Source organism: Apodemus sylvaticus, chromosome 6, assembly GCF_947179515.1.
Source record: "Apodemus sylvaticus chromosome 6, mApoSyl1.1, whole genome shotgun sequence".
In the NCBI taxonomy this organism is placed as follows: Eukaryota; Metazoa; Chordata; class Mammalia; order Rodentia; family Muridae; genus Apodemus; species Apodemus sylvaticus.
Window position 1 is genome coordinate 136837996 of NC_067477.1, and position 14832 is coordinate 136852827.

The following is a 14832-nucleotide window of genomic DNA, read 5'->3' on the forward strand; positions in this document are numbered from 1 at the left end:
TACCTATTCTCTGAAGTGATGAGAGAAAATATCTGAGGCTTCAGTACTAGAGGGAAAACAATGTGAAAATCCCGGAGCAGGATTCAGATCTGGGGAAGAGCTATGTCCACACATAGGACGGAAGAGGAACATCATTGGTTCCATTATCAAACAACTTGAAAGCAACGTACTTATTAGTTTATTTACATCAACATAATTTCATCCTGTTAGTTTCCCAGGAGATGGTGGTTATAAAGAATGAAGAAGGAAAGGAATCCTTCTTAATATTGGTGCTCACTGATCATCTGGTTGAATCCCTTGGACGGTTAGAAAGGGAACCAAGATTAAAGAAGGCACAGATTTGCCCAAGGTCCCTTATGAGAACAGTGTCAGGATTTCACCTTCACATCTTTAGCTCAGAGATTGTTATCATCATTCAGTCAGTGGTCTCCAAAGTGTGGTCCTTGGATCAATGTCTACGAGAACCACCAGGGCGTTTGTTAAAAATGCATATCAAAATCTAGAGGCACAGAGCCCAGAAGTCTGCACTTCAAGCAGATTCTGTAGATGCTTTATACAAAACAGTAACACAAAACTGGATAAAAATATTCCAACCACTGTGGCCTCGATTTCTTTTATTCTCTTTGCCCTATCAAATTTTCTCACCTGTTTGAGAGATATCCTAATTTAGGATGTTTAAAAATGCTGCCTAGATGTCTTAACAGATATAAGGAATTGATCCCAAGTGCTCCTTCCTGGATCCCTTCTTGGTCTGTTAGACTTGCCAGGCCTCTTTTCTCTCAGGCTAGCTCCCAAGGAAGGGCAGCAGCATGCCTACTGACAAAGGCACATTCTTGTGGCTCTGTTAGGGAGTATAAATGAACTCAGGGACTTAGAAATAATTAGTGTAGGAGACAGAGGCAGTTACACAATTGCTCCAGTGAGAGCTGATAGAAAGAGGACCTGTGTGTGTGTGTGTGTTTGTGTGTGTGTGTGTGATGTCCCAGGAAAGACAGTGGGGTCAGCTACAGTTGTGAGAACATTGAGTTTTCTTGAAAAGAACAAGTGAGACTTGGGATGGCTGGAGAGTGGCTATTGAAAAAGTGCTTTCAGGGGCTGGTGACGTAGCTCAGTTGGTAGAGTGCTCCGTATAGTGTGCATGGGGCCCTGGACTCAGGATGCAGCACCAAATGATATGAGAGTGTATGCTATTACTCCCAGAATTCAGGAACCAGAAGCAGTAGGATCAGAGTTTTAATGTCATTTTGAGGCCAACCTAAGCTATGCAAATTCCTCTATTTAAAAAACTGTAGCTCCACCAGGAGCAATGTAACTTAGTTAGATTATCTATTTGTTTCAAGTAGCTTGAAGCCTCTTACCACAGTGAGCTCAAAGGATGTTCTTTTGGAAAGGCTGGGGCTGGGCTAATGACTAACTGAGGGTGGGTTAAAGTCTCTCCCAATAACCAGCCCTTGGCACTACAACTAACTCTACTTAGAGGTGGTTTTCTATGTATAAGTATAGAGCCATGTGACTACAAAGGAATCATTTGGAAGGAGACCGAGAGGCACAAAGAGGGATGCCCAGGAAAGGAATATTGCAGGGTAGATAGTGGCGAGTCAAAGACGGAAGGAGACAGGCTGACATCATCCTAGGCGCTGCTGTGATGATGGCCTTCAGTCTGCGTCTGGAAGTCAAGTTTCATTTCTGTCACTCCCTATTGAGAGGAAAGATGTCTCAGAAAGCATAAGCACTGCCCAGAACTTCTCTTCCCAGAAGGTTCATGTCCAGCTCTGTGCTGCAAGAATATCACTACCAAGGGGCACATGCAACTGTGAGATACCTCCAGGTCCCAAGGTCTTCCCATCACACCCCACATCGTCTCCATAGCACTCTGAGATTGGGAGGAGAAGAAAAAATAGAAGAGATTTGCAGAATATCTGAGAAGGACATCTGGTTTTGTAGCCCTTCGGGGCACATGGGAGGAACATAGTAAGAGCGGCTTAGGGACATGGGGTTGTCCTTTGAGGCTCACTCATTTACAATTGAAGGGAAGCAAAATGCCAGGGCAGCCAGCATTTAAAGCAAGAAGAATGTTAGGCATCAGTCAGCAGAGAGGACACGTAGCTGCCATTTAGTGTATGGTAATGATGACATTAAGATTAATGTAACGGAGCTGGAGAGATGGTGTTCTGGGTGAAGTGCTTGTTGTGCACACCTAGGACCCCAGTACTGGGAGAGTGGAGCTGAGAGGATCCCTCAGCTTAGGGGCCAGTCAGATTAACCTAACTGGTGAGCTCCTGGTCTCAAGGAGAGACCCTGTCTCAAAACCACAAAGTAGAGGCTCCTAAAAAAGGATATCCAAGGTGACCTCTGGCCTCCCATACAGGCATACACATGTGCATCCACGCATACTGGAACACACACACACACACACACACACACACACACACACACACACACACACAAGAGTAAGAACACACTGGGATGGGAGCACGGTCTTTGACAGGAAGTAATTGCCTTTAGAAACCATGTCTGCAATCAGTTTGTCTTTGTGGAGTATGACAGTTACATCAGATGAGTAGCCCTTAGTGACACCCAAATACCTGAAAAATGAAACTGCCATTTTATATATACTCATGTTTGTGGTAGCAACTTCCTTATATTCTTAGATTTTTTCATTTCATTTGCTTTTCTTTTAAACAGCTACGATAACACGTACAACCAGCTGGCACTTGCAAAGGAAAAATATTCTCATTTGAAACTATAAAAGAAAAAAACCTACCTTGCAAACATCCTCTCACCAAGACTTTTATCAAAAGAAAATCGTCGCAGCAAATAACAATAAGGTGCCCGCAGAACAGGCCGCGTATGAATACTTACAGTGTCTCGTTATTCGCTTTTCTAACTGTGCTTTCACATTGTTTGGAAAAGTTTTCAAAAATGGAAAATGAAAAGTTCTGTCTGAAAGAGAAGAGGTAGAAAAGAGAAAAACAAGGCACTGAGCTTTTGATCCTTTGACCTGATCGTGCCTATTTATGCAGTACGCATCCACATTCCTTAGCCCTCCTACCCTGGGTGAGTTCTGCACCATTGTCCTGACTGAAATGCTTCCCAGGGAGAGAGTCTATACCCGCCTGCATTGTTCTTAGTGTCTCCAGCTTAGAGAAAATGCTTCTGAATGCTAAGTGTTTTGTGTGGGTTTGGGGGGAGGACCACGTGAATTTGTTGTATTGAATCATGAGTTTTTCGATGCTTATCAAAAGCTGCTGTTGTGGTGTGCTCAGGTGTGCTCCTCACCAACTCCTCTCCCTCCTCCCTCCTTGCTTAACTACTCGGTTTTAACTTGTGTGTGGAAGTCTTTCTGTCAGGATTCTGTGGGGCTGGGTGTGCTACCGTGTGTGCTTAGGCCTACAGCCTCTGTGCGAAACCGAACATTGGTGTTCCCTTCTCTTCTGTCTTCCCCTCTGGGAAGTTTGGCTTAGAAAAATGGGATGTGACAAGGAGATAGAAGGCTGGTGCACTGCAACCAAACCTACAGGAGGCTCAGAAATAAGGAATGAGGGTGAGGGCGTGGCTGGGCATGCCGCAGCGCTCCTTGCGGAGGACAGAGAGGTGAGGCACCCCAGTGGACATTGCTCTGCTCTCCAGCATCAGTGGAAGAGGGCCTTGGAGGAATGGTCGAGTGCAAAGGCAGAAAGATGGGAATTTGACCACATGATTTTTCAACGATTAATCTTCCTGTTATTCTAGGTACTATTATCTTTATAAACTTGGACTGAGTCTCTGTCCCCATCCCAGTCCCCACCCGCCTCATGTGTAGTTGGGGGAGGGTAGTTCTGGCTCAGTATTTGACAGAGATACTGTATGCAGACAAGTCTACCGTTAGCAGGAAATTGGCCTCCAAATGATAATACTGGATGACACACATTCTATCTCCACAGTTACCAAGAGCATCTTAGAAAGCTGGGCCCAGGCAGCCAAGTGTGTCATCTGTAGGGTGCCTTGGTCTGCACCCAAATCCTATAGACTGAACTTCAACCCTTCATCCTCACTGGCCTCGAAGGCTTCCTTGGTCTTTATAGTCACAGAAGTACCTGTGACTGAGTGACATATCCAAGCTTACTCAGGACAGTGTGTGTGACGACCTCTACATGTAGCTCACACAGTCACAGTCCACAACCCCCTTCCACCTACAGGCAGTCTCTTTTACCTTCTAGAATAAATGGCTTTGAAGTCAACACTCACATGTTTGTGATTTCAGGAGCAGTGTGACCTCTTTACCACAGAAGTGTAAGTAGGTGACCAGAACACCACCATGTCTGTCTGTCTGTCTTTTACCAGCTTTGCCACCTTCAAACCACCCTCATTCTGCTGCCCTACTGAGATTTTATAAAAGCAAATTTGCATAATCTCACTTTAAAGTCTTTGAAGTTCTTCCTCCGCAAGCTCCCTTGGGCTGGCCTCAGAGCCCACCTTGGCCAACCGGTGCCTTGGGCTACTGCTTCTGACTCATCTTCCTTCACTACCCACAGTCTTGCTTGCTTGCGGATAACATCCATCTAGTGTCTCTTGTCCCGTGCCTTCACACGAGCCACTCCATCTTGGCAGGATTTCCCCCAAGCCTTCTGTACAAAGCTCAGTTAATGTCATCTCCCCCAAGGAAGTCTCCCACCAGCCCTAGACACCCGCCTACAGCCTGGAGCATTCTGTCCCTCTCTGTTCTGTCACAACATCCACTGACACACCCCTTTATGTTGCCTGTCCACTCTGTGAGGGCTGACATGACTGCCCATCTTTTCTGTTTTCAAACCTGGTGCACTGGAACATGGCTAGCACTCAATTCAAGTCATCTGAAGCTCAGTTAATGGTGTAGAACTTGAGCTGGATTTGGTGGCCAAGGCCTGTAATCCCAGCACTCGGAAGGCAGAGTCAAGTGCATCTCTGTGTTCAAGGCCAGTCTGGTCTGCAGAGTGAGTTCCAGGACAGCCAGGGCTATCTAGTGAGATCCTATCTCACCATCCTCCCAAAAAAGGGGTGGGGGTAGAGCTTGAAACACAGCAAGTGCTTCTGTCTTCTCAACTGTCCCAAATATTTAGGTAGAACCAAGTCTTCTCAAAATGCATGCGTACCTCTCCCTCCCTCCTTCTCTCCCACCCTCCCTCTCCCTCCTCTCCCTCCTCTCCCTCCCTCTCCCTCTCTTTCTTCCTCTCCCTCTCCTTCCTCTCCCTCCTCTCCTTCCTCTCCCTCCCTCTCCCTCTCTATCTTCCTCTCCCTCTCCCTCCCCCTCCGCTTTCCAGCCTGGTTGATCAGCTATAAATATGTTAATTCCAGACAAGGCAGCGGCAGGCAGAATGAATTGATTGAGCACATCTCTGCAGGCCGCAGTAATGACTCTTCAGAGCATAGCCTTTTCCCACTGGGAGTGGTGTAGTGGGCAATGGGAACAACAAAGCATCAAGGCTTGCAGTGAAAACAAACAAGCGTGAGCCGTGTGGGAGAGCAGGGAGTGTTCTGTGACTGCACCACACCTTTGCAGACAAAGCTGTGGCTTTGTCTTTTATTTACACGGGCTGGGTCTGGATGCAGAAGGGTGCCTCACAGCTAGAAAACTCCGGAGGAAGAATGCTGTAAGGAAAGCAGTTCTGCCCCCTAACTGCTGCCACCCTCACCTTCACCCACCCCACCCACAGCCTGGAGTGCAGGGAAGCGCTCAGACGCCCTCTGCTGGACGCAGAGCACTAGGCGAGCTGGCCCGTTTCATTCTGCTCCCTCCCCGATCTGGAGTAGGTAAGTTTCTGTTCAGAAATGGAAGTTGCTTTCCGTGGAAGACAAATAGCTTAAAAACAAAACAAAACAAACAACAAAACAAAGCCAAAACCAAACCACGTAGTACTCTGACAATTTTAAACTCAAGATCAATTGGGTAAACCATTATCTGTTAAGAGACCAGGCTTTGACACCAGTTTGGCAAAGGTGCTTTAAGCGGTTGGCAGGTTGGTGAGGCGCAGGGCCCCGGCACATGGAGACATCAGGATGAGAAACAGCTCATTTTGTTTTTGTCTGTCTGAAAACATCTCCACGCCTGCAGAGCTGGCTGGGAAAGCAGCCGCTAAAGGCCGGGGCACCGTGGGCCACCGGATGAGACCCAGATCTGAGTTTCTCGCACCAGCACGGTCCCCTCCCCTCTCCTCCTCACTCACTCTTTCTTCGGCAAATTCCTGAAAGCGCAGCAGTGGCTGGGGTAGGTCAGTGTGGCAACCAGGAGGCTGCTGAACTTCTCTCTGGAGGGCAGTGTTTTCAGTGAGTAGGATGACTTGGCGATGAGCGTCTGAATGGACTCCAGCCCGTGACTCGGCAGGGCCTGCAATTTGGTGGAAGAAATATCCCTGAACCCCAAAGGAGAGAGAGGCCCTTTATTGACCGATTTTACACATTTTACTCCAAAGCCCTCCCCTAGGGTCCTAGACATCTTTCCTCCATTTTGTTTTCCTATAATTGGTCATTTCTTTCATCATGACCTGAATTCCAAAGAACTGTTGTGGGATTTTCATGTCTCAGGCACCCACTACTCTTCAAGGCTGCCTGTGGTTTCCTGCACCTTCCATATGGCCTCTAGCATTTTTCTCTGCTGTCTCTTGATTCCTCGGTATCTCCTTCCCTCTGCCTCACCTCCTTATTTCTACCCTCCACTCCGTCCTCCCTCCTGCCCTCTCCCTAACTCAGTGTGCACATAGATGACATCAGCGTTTGTGTTCTGGCCTAAGGGGAACTATTCAGGGCTTTGATGCCTCTGTGTCTAATTGATCAAGCTCTGCAGGGGAGGTTTTCATAAAGTACAGAGGATCACCCTATTAAGAGCTCCACGTGGCATTAGCTATCGTCTACCCGGGAAGCAGAGCACATGAGCTCTAATAACTAGTTAGATGTGTCCATCCAAAGCAAGCAAACACCAGGCCCAGCTAGCACAGCTGTGCAGAAGGCTCAGGTCTTTAAACAAAGCTCCTTGGTTTGATTAGACTCAAGGCGAACTCTAAGGACACCCCAAATGTACAACATTTCAGGAAGAGGGGGTTTGGTAGGAGTTTTAGTTTTTAAATCCTGCTTGTATTCTAAGTGGTTAATGACCAACCCTTTCCCATCAGCACAACCTCCTTGATCGTCTGTCCCCATGGGAGGCTCAGGGCCTGACACAGGGAGGCAGGGAGAGCAGTGGGAGGCAGGGGAGGACAGGAGCAGGAACTGGAATGTACCAGGGTCCGACTTCCTGGGAGAACAGTGGAAACACGAGACTGTCCCAAGGGCTGAGGCCCCTCCTGCTTCTGGTGTTTGCTGATCAGGAAGCCAGGGCTCTGCTCTGCTTCAGTCTTTGTACGGATTGTTAGATCAGGCTGCAGACTTTTTCCAGACATGGAGGAGGTTGTGGCTTGTTTTCCGGGCGGCCTCATATGTCTGGGAAGTCGTCAGCCCTGGAATGGAACCCACTACTGGGATTCTGCTAACTGGCCATATTACCACACTGCCTTCTAAATGTTTGTGCCTTTCCTTAAAGGCCTGAGAGTCTCTCAGCCTTGGCTGGAGAAGCTTCTATTTGTACAAGCGCTTGTATCGAAGCCCCACTCATGGAGGGTTCAAGACCGACTCCTCACAGGATTGTAGGGTGAACCCACCTGCAACATCTCAGCCATGGTCATCCAAATGCTAGGGGCAGTTCAGGTCAGAATGGAGTCTCTGAGCGAGTTCCAGGTGGGGCGCTCCCATCCACTAGCACATGAGGCCACACCCTTTGGCATTACTGGTTGACTTAGGGCCCCTCAAAGTCACATCTTAAAATCTTTTTTGCTAGGAGCTCAGAATATTTTATTTGGACACAAGCTGAGACCAAATGAGACCATTATGCTAAGCCATAATCTACTCTGCCTGTCTCCTAGTAAAACAGAGGGGAAGGTGAATTACCAGAAAATATAGACATGCATACACAAACACTCAACAATAGTAACTGCACATGGAGACTGAGATTACGCTACACAACCAGAGGGACGTCAACAGATAAGAGAAAGGTTGAGTAGTCGTCCCTCAGAGGCACCCAAACTGCAGCCCCTGGAAATGTGGGCCGTGCCACAGACAGTGCTTCATGTCGGTAGGACAGCCCTGACGCATTTGACCCTTCAGCTCTAGATGTTGCAAGCCAGGCTGGCAGTGATATAAGCCGACAGCAGGGCTGTTGGGGTGCACTCTGTGGGGAGAGGAGGCTGCACCTCTGTACTCACAGAATGCTGGGCCCCGTGGCCCCCTGGAAGGCTCTGCTGTGCATCTTCTCCAGGTGGATGTTTTCTTTTAGCTCCCTGTGAGGAAAAACAGGTTCCTTAGTCACGCCTGCACCCCACACCAACCTTCACAGTCATGTGTGCATAGACCTAAACTGTGGAATTGCTAGTGCATGCATTTGGCTTCACCTGGTGTTTGTCCTTTCCTGTCACTTGGCGAAACCCTTCCTCCCACGATTTGATGCATTCGGTCTCTCCTGTCAGATGTGTGAGAACTTGCTACCAAGCAGCTTGGGGAGGATTCAATGCTCCTCAGAACGCCCAAGGCCACTGGGTTAAAGTGCAGTGAGCTCCTTATCATCGTTCTGAGTTTTTGTGACCTTGGAGGCCTCAGAATTTGTCAAAAGCCACAAACCAAGCAGAGTAAGGCTTCTAAGTGGTTCTTCCCACAGTGTAATCGGGTTCCTTTGCAATGTGTGTTCTCAGGGGCACAGACAGGGAGCAGTCACAGCCCCTGCCTAGGTGGCTGACTTCACAAGGACTTCCGGCCCTGTCTCGGTGGGAAGATCCCAGAATCCTTGTTCCGCTCCTCCAATTTGCGTCCTTTCTCTTAACAGAAGAACACTCCAAATTTCCTCCAGTGTTGTCTAAGCCTTCTTTCTTTGACCCTCACATTCTCAAAGTTCTGGAAAACTCCATTTGCAGCCCGTGTGAGCACGTCTCCTCAGTGGCCGGTCCGTCTTGCTGGCTTCTGCCTGGGACACATTTTCCTTCTCCTTTTGTCTATCCACATCAGACTAGCTCAAAGCCTGCACCCCCACTCCCCACTGTTACTTAACACTGTCCCAGCCTCTGAAATCCCGGAGGACCTGCTTGCTCTCTGGCCAAGCACAGCGCACGCACGCACGCACACATGGCCTTCTGTTTGAGTTGCCCTTCAGGTACAGCTCACATACCACTTGGAGTTGCCTTCAGCTGTGCTGTGAATCCCTGTGGGTAAACCGTACAGCTCACTCCTTTCCATCTCTGCTGGAATATAGCGGGCCCCCTTCAGTACAGCTGTGGTTTGTTGCATGAATAATATAGAAGAGGGCATCTGAGAGTGGACCAGAGTGGCTGTGATGCTCCTCCCCTAATCTTGGGGTTCTTATTAATGAACTCTTCATGCAACTGTCAAGTGAACAAGACAGTTTTCTTCAGTACATGGTAGGATCTAGGCCCTAGGCGGAGTGCATACAAACGTTCATCCACTCATTTACAAGACTCATGGGATGAACTTCATCAATGGGCACTTAGTGATGCACCGTGCTAAGCACTAAGGGTACAAATCCGACCTTTTCACTTGCTGGGCCAATCCTCAGAATAAAGAATCCTCTCTTTGCAGCCTTGATTATGAATGGGGATACCGTGGCTTGGGCAGATTAACTTGTTCAAGGTGATCCAAGTTGATAGATAGTGAACCTTACGACCTGGCTCTCATCGGCTGAACTGCACAGCATGGTGTCAGCACAGTGGGCTCTTTGGTTTAAGATCTATAGTTAAAAATCATTAGTGTATTATTTAGACCTGAGATACTTAGTCTTAGACCTTGATATATGAAGGTCTTCTGGGAGCCTCTTAAAAGTGCAAATTCTTAGCCCCTTTGAGATCCACCATGGCAAAGAAAGTCAGCTCAGGAATCTGCATTAGCAAGCAGGGGTGATTCTTACAGGACTTCCTTAAAGCCTGAGGACCCCTGAGTGCATCATGCTTCAGACAATTTTATTAAAAAGCATTATTTATTTCATTTGTGTGTGAGAGAAAACATGTCCATGCATGTATGTGTGTGTGTGTGTGTGTGTATGTTTGTGTGGGTCACAGGACAACTCTTTAGAAGTCAGTTCTTTCTCCAAGGCTGTTTGCTTGGGGGGTAAGCTTCTTCAAACTCTGCTATCTCACTGGCTACTAACTCATTTATTTTTTAAAGGCCTTTCTGTTTGTATTCATTATCTTTATCTTCAGTTTAGCTTTTCAGGTGCTTTTCGGTGTTGCTAGTTATGACTTGAGCATTCAGAACCTCATTCTGTGCTGTAACGGACCACACGCATCCCCATAAATGTGTGAACTTGCCACTCTCCCTGAGGATGGCTGTGGGGAGGGGAGGTTGAGGGTGATGAAGGGAGCCATCCTTAGTCCCTGGGTGTGTGTGGGGTGGGCAGCAGGAGCCTGGACTGAAGTGGGGGACTAGCCAGATCTCCCTCTCTGCAGAACTGCTTCTTTCCTGTCAGCAGGAGGAAGATGCAATGCCATGAACTGTGACTGATTAGGCTGGTAAATGGTGTCGCCCCGTTTTCCTTCAGTGGGGTCTGGGGAAGAGTCTCTTTCTGAAATATTCTGCCTCTAACACACCATCAACCTACGCAAGGGGGCTAGAGATGGAAGCTGTGAGGTGGAGGAGGCGCAAGGTAGGGTGTTGAATATTTCAGCAAACTGTCAACTTCAATGCGAGGAGGCTGCTTCTGTCTTTGAAATCAGGGTTCTCTGGGGTTTCCAGCCAGCCGGTTGCCTAGTAACACGCATGCAACTTGGAGGACTAGCCACTTGAAAGTTTATTTTTGCCCAGAGTTAGTCGCTGAAGATTGAATGTGATCTGGTAGCCAGAGTGATACTTCATTTTTATTCATGAGCCAGGGAAATAAGCATATACTTACAGCGAGATTAGCGTCGTCCCATTGAATGCATGGCTTTGTACTTCTTCAAATCCATTTCCATACAGTTTGCTGGAGGAGGGAGGAGAGAGGCTTAGGGATGGGAAGGAGCTGACAGAAACACACTTTAGAAGCAGACACTCTCCTCCTGTGACATTTATTGCTAAGATAACCACTGGCATTCACAACAGCTAGCTGTCTCTCCAACATTCTGGACTCTGGAGGCGCGTGGGGTGAAGCTGTTCCTACTGCCCCTCTAGCACCACCAGTTTCTAAGATGTTTACTAGGCGCCGGGCGATCGGCCCTGACACGCCCAGGTCCTGATTTACTTCTGATGCTTCTGACGCTTCCAATTACAATAAGAAAGGCAGGCATTGGTGCTGGTGTGGCTTTTGTTCCTGGGAGCCGGGTGAGGGCAGGGAGTCGGGGTGGGAGTGGGGGGTGGGAGTGGGGAGTGATAGGGCGGGGTGGGGGACTGGCAGGCCACAGGCTGAGCTTCCAGGGTGGCTCAGAGGCACCCTGTAGACCCCTGGTCTAGGGATTACAAAGCTGCAGCACTGGGTCACTGGCTCACTCTCTTTTTCTATACATGCGCTCATGGTTTTGTTGATGCCAAACTAGCTCCATAGTCCCAAAAATCTAACAGTCTGCCATCAGTTCTTTAAGCTTCATTAGCAAGTAGAGAACGCAATGTAGCTGAGAAGAACAAGCATTTAAAAAAGTGAAATGGCGTGGAGCGAGCGAGATGTGTTGGAGGATATTGCTATCAGTTAAGGTATGGTTATTAAACTCTATTCTCTTATTTTATATAAAAATATATGGTATCTATAAAACAACCCCCATACATGAAACACACAAACACACACACACTCTATCTCTCTCATACACACACCTCTCATACACACACACACATACATATACACACTCAAAGTCACATATTTTTACATATACATATACACATAGACATAGACATACATATACATCATATACATATATATATATACATATACACTCATACACACATAAACACACACTTATATATAAACTCACATACAAATATACATGAATACACACACACACACACACACCCCTCTCAGGCTGAGATATAAGAGGACCCATCCCCCACTAGGGCTGAAGTGCCAGAGCCAGAAAGGAGCCCAGGGAAAGATGGTCCGGACACCTGCTCGTATGTCCCTAAGGTTTTTCTAGTCTTTGTTGATTCAGGTCAACATAGCTATCTACCTTTCTGCTGCATGTATATGTATGTAGCATGTGGATGTGTTATTTCTTACCAGCAGCCACAGCAAACCTTTGATAATGAGAGAGGTGGCACTCCTGCCTACGCATGATATTCCAAATGGGAAACTGAGGCAATCTAAACTAGAGATGCAAATAGTCCCTGCAGCCTGCTTATTAGATCGGGAGAGAGCTGAGGAGTGAAAGAGTGAAAGCCTTGTTACACTTTTTATGAAGAATTAGGAAGAAGGCACAAAGGTTCCAGACACAGAGAAACAATGAAGAAATGGAAACGTTAATCACACTGTCTGACTGGTATATATTGTGTATCTTATTGTGATATTGCACATGCTCCATAACCTGTACAATAAATATACAGTAGTTAACTAACTCCTACTCCAACCCCCACCAAATTAGGAGCCTTGACTGCTTCAAGGATGTAAACCCTCAGCTTTGGCGTCCATGGTGAAGAGAGCCCTCCCTAACTTCTGGGATTCTTTTTTGTGTACAGTCACACAGAGGAACTCTTGTGACCCGTATTAGATCATTGTGCTATTTTCCAATAGTTTCCCCTATTATTTTCTAGTGTAAAACATAAAGGGATAGGTCTTTTTCAGACCTGTCATTTTGGGTAATTACATACAACGTTCTCACTTTGTTGGCAGCTGAATCGCACAAGACCTTTTAAAAAGTGTTATACTTAGAATATTGCTCTTTGTCAACCTCCTGTCACGGCAGGGGTTCTTATAGATATCGATGTTCAACAAAAGAGGCACAACTCTGCTTCCTCTGAAATGTAAGTTTTCAGAGTCTAGACCAGCATTGTCGAAGCATGTGCCACCATCCACCCAAACAGAGTCACGTGAGCTGGATTGACATGGGCCAGTGCGGCACACGGGCTTCAGACTCAGGCCCACTGCACATGTGACCCAACCGAATTTTGCCCGACTGGGAACCCCCTGCCCTAGGGTGTATTGAAATGTGATGGGTCTTTCCCATGGTGCCAATAGTGTGGTCCACAGTCTAGTCCTCCCACAGTTTCCTCTACTCAAGGTGGTAGGGTTACACCTCTCATGGGTTAGGACAAAGCCTTCTTTCCTAGGGTTTTAGCTAAGCAAAGCTGTTTGTAGTTGCTTGGAAACCCTTTCTTTTTTTGCTGTGGTTTGCTATCCTGATCTTAGCTTAAATTTTTTTTTTTTACTATTGTTTTATTTAGTGTATATGGTTATTTTGCCTGCATGTGTGTCTGTGCACCACGTTGTGTGTCTGTGCGCCACGTTGTGTGCCTGGTACCCACAAATTCCAGAAGAGGGCATCGGATACCCTGGAACTAGAGTTATGGACAGTTGTGAGCTGCCACATAAGTGCTAAGAAATGGCACCTGGTCTTCTGGAAGGGCAGCCTTGCCTGCTGGGCCACCTGTGCAGCCTGGGCTTTGACACATGTTAGGAGAGTGTCCCTTCTTTCTGGCCTCATAAAGCCAGTGCAGGACACGTGGCTTTGTGGTCAAGTGTGCAGACACTGAACCCAGCTGCCTGGGCTCCCATCCCATTCTGTTTCAAAGCTGAATTACTTTGGGTAAGTGACTTAACCTTTCATGCCTCAATGTCTTCACCCCCAATAGGGATGATAATAGTAGCTTCATCCTTTTAAAGTGGTTGTGAGTAAACATATATCAGTCACTTAGAAGTCGATTCTGGAATCCAACCGATGCGGTGGCCTCCAGCCCCCTGAGTGGAGCAGAGAGAAAGGGCTCTCTTTATAAGATTTGGACAGGATTTTTATGGGCTCTAGGCTCATGTTTAAATGAGTTGATACTTCCGTCCATTGTAGTGGGGCCTTTCTGATTCTGCAGAGCAGGCTAGGTCACTGACCTGGGCTTCTTCTCTCGTGCACTCACTGGGTTGACCTTAGTCTCCTTCTGTCAGGGCTACTGTCATGAATGTCTTGTTTTTATTTTTGAGTAGCCTGGGTCATGCTTGGTGAAATTTTCTGGACTGAGACTCCCTGTTTTCCTTTCAGCAGCGCGTGCTTTCTGTTCTCAGTGTTCTGTGTTCAGCAGTACACAGTGGAGAGTGCTGTCTCGCCTTGATTAAAAGAGCAGCTTTGTTGGTTTGGAGAACTTGTGGACCTGAGTGGGAGGCCTTGTGCTGTCAGGCCTGCACAGCGCCTTTACTGTCTTTGAAAACATCTGGAGAGTCACTTCAGATACTGTTTTCCCTATAGTGCCAGAATGAAAGGAGGGGGGCTTCCTTGGCACAGAGATGAGACAAAGGTCTCCTTGCTTCTCTGTCACAGCAGCAGCCCCACATTTGCAGGCATTGTCTAGGTTCTCTGTTTAGATATCAGTGGTTGCAAATCAAACAGAGAAAATGGCACCTTTTCATTCCGAGTAAGATTCGGAAGTTAGAAATTAATTACAGATGGTGCTGTACTTCTGAATGTTGCCTTCCACTTTGAATAATTCCGGGATGTTGCATAGTGCTTCTGAGCTTACACTAACAATGTTAGATATTCTCTTGGATCATGTGGCCACCTAGCTTTTCGTTGATTTCAAAGAAGAGAGATTGTTTGTGGAAAGACAATGCCTGGCAATTTAGGTCTTTGCTTACTGGTAGAAGACAACTCTCCTCCTTCCTTTCCTACTGTTTTCCTTTCTATT

At 47.2% G+C, this 14832-nt stretch overlaps 1 protein-coding gene across 3 annotated transcripts in view; it reads right to left on the reverse strand.

Moving 5' to 3' along the window:
* Positions 1–14832, reverse strand: part of Lhcgr (luteinizing hormone/choriogonadotropin receptor) — a 53353-nt gene that overhangs the window by 7684 nt on the left and 30837 nt on the right. For all 3 annotated transcript variants that reach the window (XM_052186590.1, XM_052186591.1, XM_052186592.1), the window contains exons 7-10: positions 10937–11005; positions 8250–8324; positions 6183–6368; positions 2863–2943 (exon numbers count right to left, since the gene is read on the reverse strand). In XM_052186590.1, coding sequence (XP_052042550.1) covers positions 2863–2943; positions 6183–6368; positions 8250–8324; positions 10937–11005 — 411 coding nt within the window. The remainder of the gene's footprint in view (positions 1–2862; positions 2944–6182; positions 6369–8249; positions 8325–10936; positions 11006–14832) is intronic.